This window comes from Lithobates pipiens, unplaced genomic scaffold (assembly GCF_037356315.1).
Source record: "Lithobates pipiens isolate NorthernLeopardFrog02 unplaced genomic scaffold, aLitPip1_a1.2 Scaffold_10, whole genome shotgun sequence".
Lineage (NCBI taxonomy): Eukaryota > Metazoa > Chordata > Amphibia > Anura > Ranidae > Lithobates > Lithobates pipiens.
Genome location: NW_027507686.1, coordinates 21,371,269 through 21,387,659, shown reverse-complemented (window position 1 = coordinate 21,387,659; position 16,391 = coordinate 21,371,269). Strand labels below are relative to the sequence as shown.

At 41.6% G+C, this 16,391-nt stretch overlaps 1 protein-coding gene across 2 annotated transcripts in view; it reads left to right on the top strand.

Moving 5' to 3' along the window:
* Nucleotides 1-16,391, top strand: part of LOC143927973 (ankyrin repeat domain-containing protein 27-like) — a 156,594-nt gene that overhangs the window by 88,939 nt on the left and 51,264 nt on the right. For both annotated transcript variants that reach the window (XM_077452512.1, XM_077452520.1), the window contains exons 4-12: nucleotides 385-541; nucleotides 646-803; nucleotides 2,407-2,466; nucleotides 4,558-4,611; nucleotides 4,842-4,907; nucleotides 5,770-5,846; nucleotides 8,641-8,762; nucleotides 9,615-9,693; nucleotides 14,191-14,323. In XM_077452512.1, the coding sequence (XP_077308638.1) occupies nucleotides 385-541; nucleotides 646-803; nucleotides 2,407-2,466; nucleotides 4,558-4,611; nucleotides 4,842-4,907; nucleotides 5,770-5,846; nucleotides 8,641-8,762; nucleotides 9,615-9,693; nucleotides 14,191-14,323 (906 nt within the window). The remainder of the gene's footprint in view (nucleotides 1-384; nucleotides 542-645; nucleotides 804-2,406; nucleotides 2,467-4,557; nucleotides 4,612-4,841; nucleotides 4,908-5,769; nucleotides 5,847-8,640; nucleotides 8,763-9,614; nucleotides 9,694-14,190; nucleotides 14,324-16,391) is intronic.

The window sequence follows — 16,391 nt, the reverse complement described above, 5'->3', positions numbered from 1 at the left end:
AGATCCATGATAAAGGGGGATCAGAGGATGAACCGGGGAGGATACGGGGGAACAATCCGGTGTGATTGGTGCGGCGGTGGAAGCAGTTACAAGCACAGAGAGAAGCAGCTGTCAGAAAAGCTATACAGGGAGATCGATGTTTGTAACTGCCCCCACTGATCATCTATGCGGCTTCCTGCCCTCCCCCCGACACATTGAGGACGCCGGATGTACTGGCCTTCTGCTAGGTATCGGGTCAAGCATCGGAGCAAATGCTCGGTATCGGCACCGATACTAGTAGCGGTATCGGTGCAACCCTAGCAGAAGCAATTGAATTCAGCAGCTGGGATTTTTATGGAACTAAAATACCAGAAAAAAAACTGCACTTTTTCTTGTATTTTGCAGGAGGTTTATATTCAGGGGACCCAGGTTAAGCTGGGCACTGGTTTCGTCTTCTCTCTTTCCATACCCATTCTGTTTGAGGAGACCTTCTACAATGATAAGGAGGAGAGTTTCAGTGTCCTGTGCATTGCCCGGTCATTAGAAAAAGAGGAGAATCCAGGTATGTAGCCGCTTTTTTTCCACCACCCAGTTAGATGTTTTTGGATTGCACACTACAAAAAAAACAAGATTTAAGCCTTTAATTGTACATTTTGATTGTTTCAGAGCAACCTACCACTGCACCGTCCAATACCTGCACTTTAAAAAACATTGAAGATGTGAAGGAATTCCTGGGGAAACACGTAGAACGATTTGACAAGAATATCTCTTCATTCCGCAGCAATTTTAAAGTCCATGAAAGGAAGAGCCTCCGACATTATATTGTGAGTTCCCTCCTATGCGAAGTGCCTGAGTGTGTTTAGCAGCAGTGCAATATGTCTCCTGCCTCCTGACCATAGTCTGTGTCTGCTTTTGGACATATTGCCCATAATCTCCCCCAGTGCCTGAAACATTACAAGTCCCAGCTTTAAGCTGGCCATACACAAATTTTTGATTGAAAGTTTGTAGAAAATGTGTTCCTCAGTTTTCTTTATTGTTCAATTACAGACTGGGGAAGGTCCTAGGCCAGGCTTTATTGCTTAGCTTCAGCTAGTCTTCAGGTGGGTCACTGATCTATATGAGATGAGAGCAAACAGGGAGAAAAAATGTGTCTAAATAATAGTAATTTTAATGAAAGCTAAAACAATATCTCACTCACAAGGTAAGTGTCCTGAGGCATAGGAAGTGCCCATAGTTCAAAGTGCCAAGATTCCCCACCATTTGGAAATAACCATTGAGCTGTAAGATTTACAGCTGGCACTGGACTTGCCCTTGAGCTGACATATGCGGCCTCATTGTCTGCTGTGAAAACTTGTGGATTGCTGTGTAGCAGAGGCAATGCGTTTCAGGGACCAGCCCCTTTGTCAAGGTGCTTTATATCACATAAGTACTAAGCCCAGGCTAACAAAGAATACTATATATATAAAAATCTATTAAAAGCTGCATTATAGTTCTCTCTCTCTCTCTCTATCTATCTATCTATCTATCTATCTATCTATATATATATATATATATATATATATATATATATATATATATATTAGTGCATCTGGAAAGTATTCACAGTTTTGTTTGAAATCTTTGTCAATTAAAACAAATATATATCCCATGTACATAAGACTTTACAGCCTTTGCCATGACACTAAAAACTGAGCTCAGGTGCATCCTGTTTCCACTGAACATCCTTGAGATGTTTCTGCAACTTGATTGGAGTCCACCTGTGGTAAATTTGGTTGATTGGACATGATTTGGAAAGGCACACACCTGTCTATATAAGGTCCCACAGTGCATGTCAGAGCACAAACCAAGGATTGCATGGAGGCACAGATCTGGGGAAGGGTGTAGAAACATTTCTGCAGCATTGAAGGTCCCAATGGGCACAGGGGTATCCATCATCAAAAAATGGAAGAAGTTTGGAACCACCAGGACTCTTCCTAGAGTGGGCCACCCGGCCAAACTGTGTGATCAGGTGAGAAGGGCCTTAGTCAGGGAGGTGACCAAGAACCTGATGGTCAGTCAGACAGAGCTCCAGCGTTTCTTTGTGGAGAGAGGAGAACCTTCCAGAAGAACAACCATCTCAGCAGCACTCCACCAATCAGGCCTGATTGGTGGAGTGGCCAGACGGAAGGCACTCCTCCAGTAAAAGGCACAGGACAGCCCGTCCGGAGTTTGGAGAGAATACAGTGTCCTGGTGGGAATGGGGGAGAATCCTCCAGCACAGTGATAAGCTATCATAGAAAGCTCCCGGTTCCTAGTAATGATCGGAAGCTGGTCCTGCCACCCATGTGATCACCGTGAACCCCGGGGCATCAAGACTCTCTTTTAAAGGGATGTTGGAATTGTGCTGGAAGGGGATAAGATGTTTGTTTATATATGTGTTTCTTTCAGGACTCCGTTAATGCAGTTTACACAAAATGCCTCCAGCATTTGCTCCGAGACTCGCACTTGGTAAGTAATCGCTCTTCCAGAGTATTGTTTCTAAATTCTCCACACCCAGCCAGTGAGCTTCATGTAGGAAATTTAGGGTTGTCCCGATAGTAGGGAGCTGAGCTGGGTGTAACAAGATGTCCGCTGCTGCTTACTGCGGTCGAGTGCAAGGTGTACCATGATGGGTGTCGCAGGCAGCATAGCAGTGCAAAATAAATCCTCTCATGTCATTTATTGCTCCATTTCAGTGCCTGCTTCAGAAATTTACTTGTGTTCTCTTACTTGCATTGGAAATGTTATGGAAAATCTTTATTTTTCTGTTCATCCACCATGACAGCCTTTAGTGGGAGACTTTTTAACCCTATAAACTATGTAAACAAGGCAGATCTCCGTTTTGACAGGGGAGGGGAAGGGATGAATTCTGTGATGAATCCATCTCTTCCTCTAATAAAAGCAGCTCACATAGTAAACATAAACACTGGCTAGGCATAACCCTTTGATCTCCCTACATGTTTAACCCTTTCCCAGCCAGTGTCATTAGTACAGTAACAGTTCATATTTTTAGCTCTGATCACTGTATTGGGGTCACTGGTTCCCACACAGTGTCAAAAGTGTCAGTGTCCGATTTTCCATCGCAGTGTCGCAGTCCCGCTATAAGTGGCTGATCGCCGCCATTACTAGTATAGAAAAGTAGAAAAGAAATGAAATAAATTCCATAAATATATCCCATCGTTTGTAGTGCTAAAACTTTCATATAAACCAATCAATATACGCCTATTGGGATTTTTTATTTAATTATTTATTTCTGGGTTTTTTTTTGTTTTTTTTTAACAAAAACATGTATTGGAATACATATTGGTCTAAATTTATGAAGAAATTGTATTTTATTTATTTATTTTTGGATATGTTTAATAGCAGAAAGTAAATATTGTTTTTATTTATTTTTTTCAAAATTATTGGTCTTTTTTTGTTTATCACACAAAAAATAAAAAACGCAGAGGTTAACAAATGCCACCAAAATTGTTATTTGTGGGAAAAAAATGGACGTAAAAAGAAACATTTTTTTTTTTTTTCAAACGCTTCTAAACGCAAACGCGGCAAACCACCGCTAAACGTGGCAAAACGGACGTTTTTTAAACATGTTTTTTTTTTTTATCTATCAAGTTAAATCGTTCAGGAGAGGTTGTAAAAACGTCCCGTGTACATTAAGCCTAACGTAGGGAAAAAAGTTTTGGCTTTAAATATACTTTTGGGCCCCTGTCACACTGGGGCGGTTTTCAGGTGCTACAGCGCTTAAAAATGGCGCCTAAAAAAATGGCACCTTTCACTTCAGTGTGAAAGCCGGAGGACTTTCACACTGGAGTGGTGCGCTGGCAGGACGGTGAAAAAAGTCCTGCTAGCCGCATCTTTGGAGCGGTGTATTCACCCCTCCTAAACTGCTCCTACCCATTGAAATCAATGGGGCAGCGGGGCTATACCTCCAGCAAAGTGCCGCTGTAGCGGCGCTTTGCGGGTGGTTTTAACCCTTTTTCGGATGCTAGCAGGGGTTAAAACCGCCCTGCTAGCGGCCACATACCGCCGCTGAAACAACGGTAAGGCGCCGCTAAAAATGCCCGCACTGCCCCAGTGTGAAAGGGGCCTTAAGGAGCTGTCAAGGAGGATTCCAAGGAAAAAAACGTTAGTGGTGAGCATGGTTTTACACCGCTAACAGTCTGTGAAATTCTCATAAACCTAGTATTTTTTATTTTGTTCTAATAATGTAGCTCCCTGGTGTTCAACCGATGGGCCTTCTTTACCACTTGTTGTGCAGTCCTCTGGACCCCTACAGAAGGAAAAAATATTCTTTAGACTGGCTTCTAGTAATTAAATAGCTTGGTTTATTTATTCCATACTATATTTTTTTTCTGTGTTTATCCTTTTAGTGTTACTAAACCCACAACAGTAAAATCAGTCTGTGTATGGAGTCTTTGTTGTGAGAGAAAATTTGGTTGGAAAACAAGAATAAAATGTTCCTTCCCTGTGTCTCATCCTAGCTGCTGTTAGAAATGTAACATGTTGTATATTTTATGGAGGTATGATTATGTTCTGTAACCATCATGCTATGTTCTGCAGCGATCTATTGCCAAGCAAGAGGGTCAGATGAATTTGATGAAGCAAGCAGTAGAGGTAAGAAGATTATCGGTGCCCCTGCAATGACCTTTTTTCTTTTTCCTGTTATGGCCGGGTCAGTGTGGTCACTTTAACCCCTGCAGGAACTGATCAATGTCAAACTGTACAACCGTAGCAACACAGTCAACTTAATGCAAGTTTGACAATGTGCTGTTTTTTTTTGTTTTGTTTTTTGTTTGTGTGTGTGACCTCTCTAATTTTTTTTTTTTTTTTTAATCCCTTTTTAGATGTATGTACACCATGGCATTTATGATCTGATCTTCAAACAAGTGGGGACCATTGAGGCAAGTGAGGTACGGTTCAATATTGTTTTTAGCTTGCTTTTTTTTTTTTTTTTTTTTTTTTCTTCTTTTACCCCCTCTTTCTTTTTGCTTGTCTTGTCTTCATATTTCTTCTTCTTTCCTGTCCTCTCCTCTCTCTTCTATCATTACTGTAATAATGAACTCTTTCGAAACAGTAGGAGAAAAAATAATAAATATGTAATTACTATCTAATATCCAGTGTGGATTTGATTGCAAGGATGCTGGAAGCTAAGCCACTGGCTTAGCTTGTTTTATGCCAGTGCTGTGCTCTCCCTTCCCTTCCCTTCCCCTCTTCTCTTGTCTTGTCTTTTTGTCCCTTCTCTTGTCTTTTCGTCCCTTCTCTTGTCTTTTCGTCCCTTCTCTTGTCTTTTCGTCCCTTCTCTTGTCTTTTCGTCCCTTCTCTTGTCTTTTCGTCCCTTCTCTTGTCTTTTCGTCCCTTCTCTTGTCGTCCCTTCTCTTGTCTTTTCGTCCCTTCTCCTATTATCGTCCCTTCTCTTCATCTTCTCTTCTCGTCCCCTTCTCCTGCTCTTCTCGTCCCCTGCTCCTGCTCTTCTCGTCCCCTGCTCCTGCTCTTCTCGTCCCCTGCTCCTGCTCTTCTCGTCCCCTGCTCCTGCTCTTCTCGTCCCCTGCTCCTGCTCTTCTCGTCCCCTGCTCCTGCTCTTCTCGTCCCCTGCTCCTGCTCTTCTCGTCCCCTGCTCCTGCTCTTCTCGTCCCCTGCTCCTGCTCTTGTCATCTCTCTTCTCAGCTCTTCTTCCTTTATTTCTATACTGATGAACTCTTTCAAAGCAGTAAAAAAAAAAAAAAAAAAACCGTTGATTACTCCCTAATTTTAAAATGTGTATTTAATTGCTAGGATGCTGCCTTTAACAAGATTACAAGGAGTCTCCAAGACGTCCAGCAGAGGGATATCGGTGTTAAGACTGAATTCAGGTAACGAAATTGCAAATAAGGTCAGGAGTTGCCCATTGTTCAAGCTTAGCGTTATGTGAAAGGAATTCCATGTCCTCATATATTAGTCATTAGGCTCTTGATCATCGTAAAGTAGGACGAAAGTTCTGCCAAAAACTGCAAGCAGTTGGGCTCTTTATTGCAGAAGATGCAGTGCATGCGCAGCTCATCTTACATCGCCGGCACGGTCTGTGTGTGAGGATGACCGACTCAGTTTGTATATATGTACATGGGGCAGCCATATTTGCTCATTATTTATGCAGGCTTGGCTAATGGTCCTCACAGTGGCTGTGCTGGATGGTATTTGCAATCTGTCTGGTCCTAGCAGTACATTTACTTACCCGAGAACGAAGCCCCCGCAGCCGTCCTGGTCTCCCCCTCCGGCCGGCGACATCTTTCCCGGAGGATACTTCTGGGTATCTCTGGCACTGTGATTGGTCGGAGCTGTGATGATGTCACTCCTGGGAATGCGCGGCAGCCACCGCGAACGGCACAGTACAACTGAAGCAACGGCACATACGTGCCGTTGCTTCAGTTGGCTTAAGTGCGCATGTTTGCCGTCGGCACATGCAAATACAGGGATATCAGGGATATAAAGTGGTTGTAAGGGGTTTACAACCACTTTAAAGCTATAGATGGTATACACAATGGGAAAGTCTGGGCAATGTCTCTTTCAGCTTAGTGTACAGAGTGGAACAGTTCAGAGTTAGCCCCATTCCACACACTGTGATAAATCTGAAGAATGTGGAAGCACAGTGAATATACCAGGGTGGCCTGGAGTATGTTATGTACAGCACAGTGTATGCAGGGGAGTGGCCCAGAGTTAATAACTTATAGCCAAGTGTAGACAGTAAAGTGAGCTGTGGTATGTCATATACAGCACAGCCAGAACTGAAAAGCTGTTGGTAAGCAAACCTGATGCTATTTCACCAGCACATATCACAGCAAATTTTCAATTGCATCACTGAGCAACTAAAAAATGTTGATGCTTTCATTGTAAGGTTTACAGGAAAATTACACCACTGCCTTCCTGCCCACCATGGCACATTTACATGTTTATTCTGACACTATGGGGGGGATTTATCAAAACTGGAGCACACAGAATCTGGAGCAGCTGCACATAGCAACCAATCGGCTTCTTCCTTCAGCTTGTTCAGTTAACCACTTAAGTGCCGCCCTATAGCAGTTTTACTGCTACAGGCCGGGACCTCTGCGCCGGGTCACGTATATACATGATCCAACACTTCCAGGTTTAGACACAGCAGGAGCTGATCGGCGGTTATCACTGACTCGATGTCCACTGGCACCCTCCGATCATCATGCAGAGAGACAGAATGACAATCTGCCTATATAAGCATGGTAGATCACCGTTTTGACAGGCGAGAAGGGATGAAATTTGTGTCTCTGAAAAGCAAGGACTGGGATCCATGTCTTCCCCTAGTAAAAGCACCTCACACAGTACAGTAAAACACTGGTTAGGCACGCATTTAACCCTTTGATTGCCCCTGATGTTTAACGCCTTTCCTGCCAGTGTCATTAGTACAGTGACCATGCATATTTTTAGCACTGATCAATGTATTGGGCCCCTTTCACACTTGTGCGACTTGAATTTTTGGGGGGACTCCACGCATGTAAAAAAAAATGGCATGGGTTCCCTTCAGTCTGGCATGGATTTTAAGGGGAACCCCCATAATCCATACCAGACCCTCATCCAAGCACACTGGTAGGTCAGGAAAGGGGGTGGGGACGAGCGCCGCACCACCCCCCCCCCCCCCCCTGAACCATACCAGGCCGCATGCCCTCAACTTGTGAGGGTGGGTGCTTTGAGGCAGGGGGGCCCTGCGTCTCCCACCCCCCACCCCAAAGTACCTTGTTCCCATGTAGATGGTATGTTTTGGAGGGAGCACAAGTCGCATGCCAAAGTCGGATCAGTTAATACCAAAGTAGTGCAGGCAAGGACTACTTTGAAGTCGGCACGACTTGAAGTCGAACTCATTTGAATGGTAGTCATTGGAAATCATGGGAAACGACTTGTCATGCGATTTTTGCAGTCCCAAATTGTAGGACAAGTCGTACAAGTGTGAAAGGGGCCTTAGTGTCACTGGTCCCCAAAAGTGTCAGAATGTCCACAGCAATATCACAGTCAAGCTAGAAGTCGCTGACCCCTCCATTACTAGTAAAAAAAAAAATAAAAAATCCCACAGTTTATAGACACTATAACTTTTGCGCAAACCAATCAATATACGCTTATTGGGATTTTGTTTTACCAAAAATATGTAGCAGAATACATATTGATTGGCTAAATTGATGAAGAAATTCGATTTTTTTTTTTTTTTTTTTTTTTTTTTCTTTTTGGATATGTTTTATAGCAGAAAGTAAAAAATATATATGATTATTTTTTATTATCTTTTGCACTATAAACAAAAAAAAAAGACAACACAGGTGATCAAATACCACCAAAAGAAAGCTCTATTTGTGGGGGGGGGAGGCTATACATTTTTTATTTGAATACAGCATCGCACCACAGCGCAATTGTCAAAGTAATGCAGTGCCGTATCGCAAAAAATGGCCTGGTCCTGAATGGGGTAAATCTTTAGAAGGTCAAGTAAGCTAAAGTTAAAGTCTATCTTTAATTTTCAAAGTTAAGCTTTGAAAATGAAAGAAGCTAATTGGTTGCCATCCGTTGGTGCAACTCGGTGGCAGCTTTCATCTCATTGTATCAGCCTGAACAATACCTACCTATGACTATGTTTATGTTGGATAACTTTTCTTGCAGCATTAACATCCCCAGAGCAAAGCGAGTTCTGGGCCAGCTGAACCGGTGCACATCCCCGCAGCAGAAACTCATTTGTCTCAAGAAGGTCGTTCACACCATAATGCAGTCGCCAAGCCAGAGAGGTAACTGTTCTACAATTCTAATGAGAAGTTAGACAAAAAAATGTATCTGTAGAAAGCTGTAAAAAAATTCTCTTGCCAACATCTACAAAGTGGGACCCCTAAACTGGCCATACATTATAAAATTTCCTTTCGATTTACCTTCAATTATGTAGTGTAAGGGCCTGCCTGATTGCGTACAAATTGAAAGTGTTTTGGTTTGACCTCATATTATATGGTTTTAGTAAATCTAAAGGAAAATTGTACAAGAAAGTTGTATAATGTATGGTCAGCCTTACTGTGGGGAAGCAGGGGTCCAACACACCCCCTCTTAAGATCTACTTTGGGTCTTTAGCTCGCCAGACAGCAAAGCTAAAGCTTCCTGCTGATTTGCAGAGCTCTAGCTCAGACTCAGCAGGGGGGTGTGCAGTGAGACTACTGCTTCCACATAGATTGCAATGGTCCCGCTCTCTGCTTCTGGTAGAAGACAAACTTTTTTACGCAGGTTGTGGATGCTTTCTAGAGAAAATGAACTGTAGGGCCTTTGGGCACCTCTTTGTTTGGATGCACCTGGAATGTGTTTAGCCAGTTTAAACGGAAAGTTCAATTGGGCTTTAAGAGAGGTATGCAGGTGGTCTTACAGGAGCATAAAAATCTCATTAGTATTCATTAGTATTCCTTGCAATAAGAGGGAGGTAGGACACTGACTAATTTTCGCGAATTTGCTGACTTTCAAAAGTGTTGTCACTTTTTCTTATGCTGAAAACTTTAGAGGTTAATGTTCCATTTCATGTTCTGCGATTCGATACGCAGATTACTTTGTTTTTTTTAAGTTGTATTTTACATTTTGTCTTTGTATACGTTGTTTTCTCTTAGTGAACATGGAGACTATGTGTGCAGATGACCTCCTGTCTGTGCTGCTTTACTTGCTTGTGAAAACAGAGATTCCTAACTGGTAGGTCGCCGCCGACATATGACTGTACCCTGTCACAGTGTATTCAATTATGTAATCGGCTAGAAGTCCATAATGTTCAACTTGGTGCTTTTAATTGTGTCCAGAAAAAGGCAAAGCAAAAACCCCAGTGAGGCTGGCATGTTTCTCTGGATACCTTGTTTCCCCGAAAATGAGCCCTACTGTGACTGTTGGGGAGGGCTGCAATATAAGCCCTACCCTGAAAATAAGCCCTAGTTTAAAGTGGTTGTTAAATCCTAAAATGCACTGTATTACAATATTATATAATGTAAGCTGTGCATGTTGCTCTAATTCTATATGTGATAAATAAATACCTTCTGTACAGTGGCGCTCAGCTGATCCCACACTGCTCTCCTCCTCTTCTCCCAGCCCCCCCCCCCCCCCTCAGTGCTCTGAGCAGGGAAGGGAGCTCTGGCGGCCATGGAAGCACAGAGTGGCACTCAGCTGATCCCCTGCTGCTCTCCTCTTCTGCCCACTATCAGCGGGGGATCTCAGGGGGGCCCTCCTCCCTCTGCAGTGCTCAGAGCATGCCCTGGACTGCACCATAAAATTAAAGCCAGTACGGGAAGAGAGGATCGGTGCTATAACAAGGTATTCATCACAAATGGATTATAGAAAAATGCATAGTTTACATGATATAATACTGTAATACAGTGCATTTTAGGCTTTTACAACCACTTTTACTCAGTTCCACTGGGGATTCCTGACAGGCAGGGAGGGAGGTGGGGAGAGAAGACGGCACATGTCAAGCCCTACCCCAAAAAATAAGCCCTACTGGGTCTTTTGTTGCCAAAATTAATGTAAGACCCGGGCTTATTTTTGGGGGAAACATGTTATTATATACTATACATTTACACCACTCCCTGCTCTCAAGGAGCTTACAATCTAAGGTCCCTAGCATACACATACTAGGGCCAATTTGGTCAGCCAATTAACCTACCCGCATATATTTTGGAGTTTGGGAGAAAACTGGAGTACCCGGGGAAATCCATGAAATCACAGGGAGAACATGCAAACATGCAGATGGTTTCCTAGGTGGGGATTTGAACCCAGGACCCCAGTGTTGCATGACTGATGTACAAGCACTAAACCTCAGTCCACACTATGAACCATACCGCATTACTTTTTCACTCACATGCGATTCAGTTCGGTACAGAAAAGAAAATTATCTGCTGGTCACTTGTATCTCTTGGCTGTATCAGCAAGGATGCCCTTTTTATATTTTCTTGGCTGTATTTCCACCCACCTTGAAAATTTCTTACACTGTTGTCATCATGTGTGCAGATCTGGGAAGGCGGCCACAGATATCTAACCACCAGAGCGGCTGAGGGAACCCAGTGGATCGTTTTAAATCTCCAGCATCAGCCAAAAAATAAAATATAATTTTAGGTTGGACTTACCCCAAAATTAGAACCTCCTTGAAGACTATTTTTGCCTTTTAGTGTAGTATCTTTCTATTTATAGATTTGAGGTTTCTCTCCATATAGTTCCAGACAGTCATGAGTGTGAAAAATGTAAAAGGATAGATTCATGTTTTAAACCTGTTACATGTTACACTCGTATTTAGGGTGTAATATATCTCTGCAGACCCCCCTCTCACTTTCCCTGTGACAGGGGGTTGGGGGGTTCCTCCCCCTTCAGTTGGTGTCACATTTTAAACTCGGCGCAGCTGTGCAGGGCTCTGCTGGCACAGCCGCGCCATTCATTAACAGGAACCTGTAAATGAAGAAACGACAAGTCCTGTCTGCCACAGCGACAGATGTCATGTGTTGTATTTCTCAATGGGATGTGAAGGCGCTGATGAGCATTCTCATAGTTTGACACTTTCTCCAGTTTTTTTTGGTCAAAAGATTTTATTAAATGTACAGCAATTAACAGGTATGTCAATTTACGCTTCTAGAAATAGAGAAAATAAAGCTCATTGCTATACAAGTTATGCAAACATTAACAATTAAATAATACTATCTTTCAAGTGGAGTGTATTTAAATACAACCTGAGGAGTTGGTGAGAAGTCATGTGACAATATAATAACTTCTATAATATTAACAGTATCAACGGTAATTATACACTAACGAATTTTGAGGGTACAGGTCAAATGCATTTAAAAAGTGAGCTGTAAAGTGACAATAAAAGGAGAGAAAAAGTAGAGGAAGAGGAGGATAGAAAGTGGGGAAGTCCACAAGGTCGATCCAAGTGCCAGTGCAAGAAAGGGTTTGGTTGATTAAATGAATGCATGGATGAAACGGCTACTATGGTAGGAGGACCAATTCATCAAAGGTTGGCAGTAGAGATAGTGTTTTAAGCATGGGTGCCATATCTTTTCAAACTTGGGGATTTGGTCTCGTTCTATAGCCGTCATTTTGGCGACACTTCTTCCAGTTTTCAAACAGAAAATGAGTACAGAAATATGGACAAGAAAGCAGGAGGATGTGTCTACAGGAGCCCAACATTGCACCTGCAATCCACTGATATTGTGTGCACTGCTCTGCAGGCTGCTGTAAAGAAAAGAAGTGCACATTTTTTTTCCTGCAAAAATTTGTGCATGTTTCTTTTCAGAAAGGTGAACTTAGCCTTTAAATGTTAATTCTTAGAGGAGAACTCCAGCTATCCCTTTCCATCTTGTACTATCGTGCAGGCTTCTCTACTGTACTGAAATTGCTGATTTCACTGCACACTGTGAGCTTCTCACAAAGTGCATTACAAGCTGCAGAAAGTCAGATAAAGCCCTCCTGCTTTCCTGGCTGGAGGATGTCCAGCATTAGCCTGACTTTCCTTTGCCCGCTCCTATTTTTTATTTTTTTCCTGCATTTCACTTGCAATGCCCCCTACCTAGGAAAGCCCACTCTTCTAAACTGACACACACTTGTCGGGGTATTATGATAGTTTCATAACTGATGTCGGGTCTGAGGACTCTTGAGAGGAGTGCTGAACACGGTGCTGTGATATTTTCAGCTAGCTTTGTAAATCACCCTGCCTGCTCCTCCCAGCCATGATCTGCCTGCATTGCATAGAGAAGCACAAATACCTAGTGATGGCTCCTTTGGGTTTAAAATAAGGTATGTAATGAAAACACAGGTTTCTTTTAAAGATGTCATTAGCTTGTCGATGATGGAGATGGAGGACCAGGCAAGGCAAAATTTTAGCAGATTAAACTTCAGGTTTATCGATCAATTCTAGCAACTCTTTAACCAATTCCCCCTGGGTGGATGACATCCTGGGGTTTAAGCAATTTTTAAGTGTGATGTCATTGGGTCTTAAAAAAAACAAAAAAAAAACTATGTAATGAAAATACAGTCAGGTCCATAAATATTGGGACATCGACACAATTCTAATCTTTTTGGCTCTATATACACCACCACAATGGATTTGAAATTAAACAAACAAGATGTTGTTTAATTTGAGGGTATTTACATCCAAATCAGGTGAACGGTGTAGGAATTGCAACAGTTTGTATATGTGCCTCCCACAAACTCTAATCTGGCCTTCCTGTTTTTGAGGCTCACCAATGGTTTAAATCTCTGGTGAACCCTCTGTATTCACTCTGGTGAAGTCTTCCTTGATTGTTGGCTTTGACACATATACACCTACCCTGTTTCCCCTGAAAATAAGACCTAGTGTGATTGTCGATGATTGCTGCAATATAAGCCCTACCCCCCAAATAAGCCCTAGTTAAAGTCCTTGTAGGTCTTATTTTCAGGGTAGGGCTTGTTTTCGGGGGAAACAGTAGGGCTTATTTGGGTGGTAGGGCTTATATTTCATTTGGCCACACCTAATGTTTTTGCTATCTCTCTGATGGGTTTGTTTTGTTTTTTCAGCCTAACGATGGCTTACTTCACTGATGGGGACAGCTCTTTGGATCTTATATTGAGAGCTGACAGCAACAGATTCCAAATGCAAATAGCACACTTGAAATCAACTATGGACCTTTTATCTGCTCCTTGCAAATGGGATAATGAAGGAGTAACACACACCTGGCCATGGAACAGCTGAGCAGCCAATTGTCCCATTACTTTTGGTCCCTTTAAAAAGTGAAAGGCACATATAAAAACTGTTGTAATTCTTACACCGTTCACCTGATTTGGATGTAAATACCCTCAAATTAAAGCTGAAAGTCTGCAGCTAAAGCACATCTTGTTTGTTTCATTTGAAATTTATTGTGGTGGTGTATAGATCCAAAAAGATTAGAATTGCGTTGATGTCCCAATATTTATGGACCTGACTGTAGGTTCTATTTTCAAAACTTCCAATAGCATGTTGATGGAAGAGAAAAGGGAACCAAGGAAGGCAAAATATAAAATATTAAACTTCATCTTTAAATTATTGTGCAGACTTCTAACAAAATGTAGATTTCCCCCTTATTTAACTTGATCAGATGTCAATTGAAGTGTTTTTTTTTTTTTTTTTTTTTTTTTTTTTGTGTTCATCTGTTTTCGTTTTAATACATTTTTTATTTTTATTTTTTTTTTTTAATTCTCCAGGATTGCTAACTTGAGTTATATCAAGAATTTCAGATTCTGCAGTACAGCAAAGGATGAACTGGGGTATTGTCTGACTTCTTTTGAGGCTGCTATCGAATTTATCCGACAAGGAAATCTTTCGGCAACAGCCGCAGTGAGTACAAAGCAGAGGCAGTGACGATTTTTAATGGCTATTGCTGCAAGTGATTAAAGTAAAATTCCAGACTGAAGTTAACTAGTCATAACTGCAAAAAACACACAAGAGGGTGCAACTCCTTGTCCACTACCACCATACAATTTAATTTCGAATAGCAAATGGATACTCGCAAACATAAAATAATCAACAGGCTTATATCTGTGATCGCCCAAGGCTGAAGCATATAAATCTGTTGATTTTTTTTTTTATGTTTGATTATCCATTTGCTATTTGGAATTAAATTGTATGGTGGTTATTATTATTATTACACAGGATTTATATAACGCCAAGAGTTTGCGCAGCGCTTTACAACGCGAGGGCTGACAGTACAGTTCCAATACAGGAGGAATCAGAGGGCCCTGCTCATTAAGATCTAGGAGGGAGGGTCAAGTTTTACAAAAGGTAATAACTGTGGGGGATGATCTGATGGAGAAAATTAAAAGGACAGTTGTTAGGCGTGGGCAGGATTGGCTTCTCTGAAGAGATGGGTTTTCAGGGATTGTCTAACTACAAATGGAGTAGGAGAGAATCAAACGGCTTGGGGTAAGGAGTTCCATGGGCTGGGAGAGGGTAATGCACGAGGAGTTGCACCCTTTTGTGTGTTTATTGCAGTTAGTTCGAGATTTCCTGAGCTGTGGAGGGCTGCACCTGAAGAAGCATTGCATACCTGATTGTTGTCTCCTGGAGCATCGTGGATGAGCACTAGTGTTTGTTTATTTTCTGGTTAAAAGACTTAACTAATCTTAAAAATTCTCCCCCCCCCAACTAATACCTATGCTGACTAACCTGTGTATGAAAGCTGTGTATATTTACCTATTTTCAGCCCACTCCAGTCTAATCATATGATCTGGCTTCCCGGTGGGAGCACCGCCAACGACTGAGGACATGGGAGCCTATGGTGACGTCACCACTCCCAGGCATTACAGCCGTTGTTGAGCCCTCTCTTCTCCACCCTGCAGCCACCACTGGCTGATACAGCGGATCATGTGACCAGATCAGAGAGGGCTAAAAAGAAGTATACATGCCGTTTTTTTGTATTTTTTTTGTTTTTTTTTCCTCACAGGTTGGTGAACTTAGGTGTTAGGAGAGCGGAGCGGACCATTTTAAGACTAGTTATGTGTAGGCTGGAATCCTGCTTTTTTTTATATTTATATTTTTTTTCCATCTATATTTCTTTATTATAGAATTTCATAATTCACAGGCCAATATACATTCTTGTTGAAAGATCTAATACTTATATCCTTATTAAACTAATACATAATTTACTTATTTCTAAAACCATATATAAGGTCAGTCCAAGGCAAGATCTGAATTTTTTTTTTTTTTTTTTTTTGTATATTGGTTAGTTTTTGTATGCTTGTGTATATGCTAATTATGTTGTATGGATGATATATGCAAGGGAAAAAAAAAGAAAATGTTCAGATCTTGGAATCCTGCTTTAAAACACAAATGAGTATAGCATTATTCAATTTTTCCTCATTGTTTTTACAAAACCTTTGCCATTATCTGTGGATTTTTTATTAATCACTGCTCTTTAGTAATGGGCAGCCTTTTTCAAAAATTAATATTTCATCTCTCTTAACACTCATTGTAATATATAGTCATCCTGTTTTCCTATGTGTGGGGGTAATTGGTGCATTAGTGGAGCAAGCTGCATAAATGCACTGGATATAGATTGCAGAGAGAGGTGGTGTTTTAATGCTGGGGCACCATTTGAGAGTCCTGCAGTAGATTAAAAGGTAATGTGGAGTTTAACCTCTTGCTTACCGGGCACTTAAAGCCCCCCCCCCCGACCAATTTATTTTCATCTTTCAGCGCTGATGCATTTTAAATGACAATTGCGCGGCCATGCAACACTGTACCCAAATTAATTTTTATCTTTGTTTTCCCCACAAATAGAGCTTTCTTTTGGTGGTATTTGATCACCTCTGCGGGTTTTATTTTTTGTTAAAAAAAAAAAAATACAGAATTTTTCATATTTTTTTTAAATATTTTGTTATAAAATTTTGCAAACGGGTAATTTTTC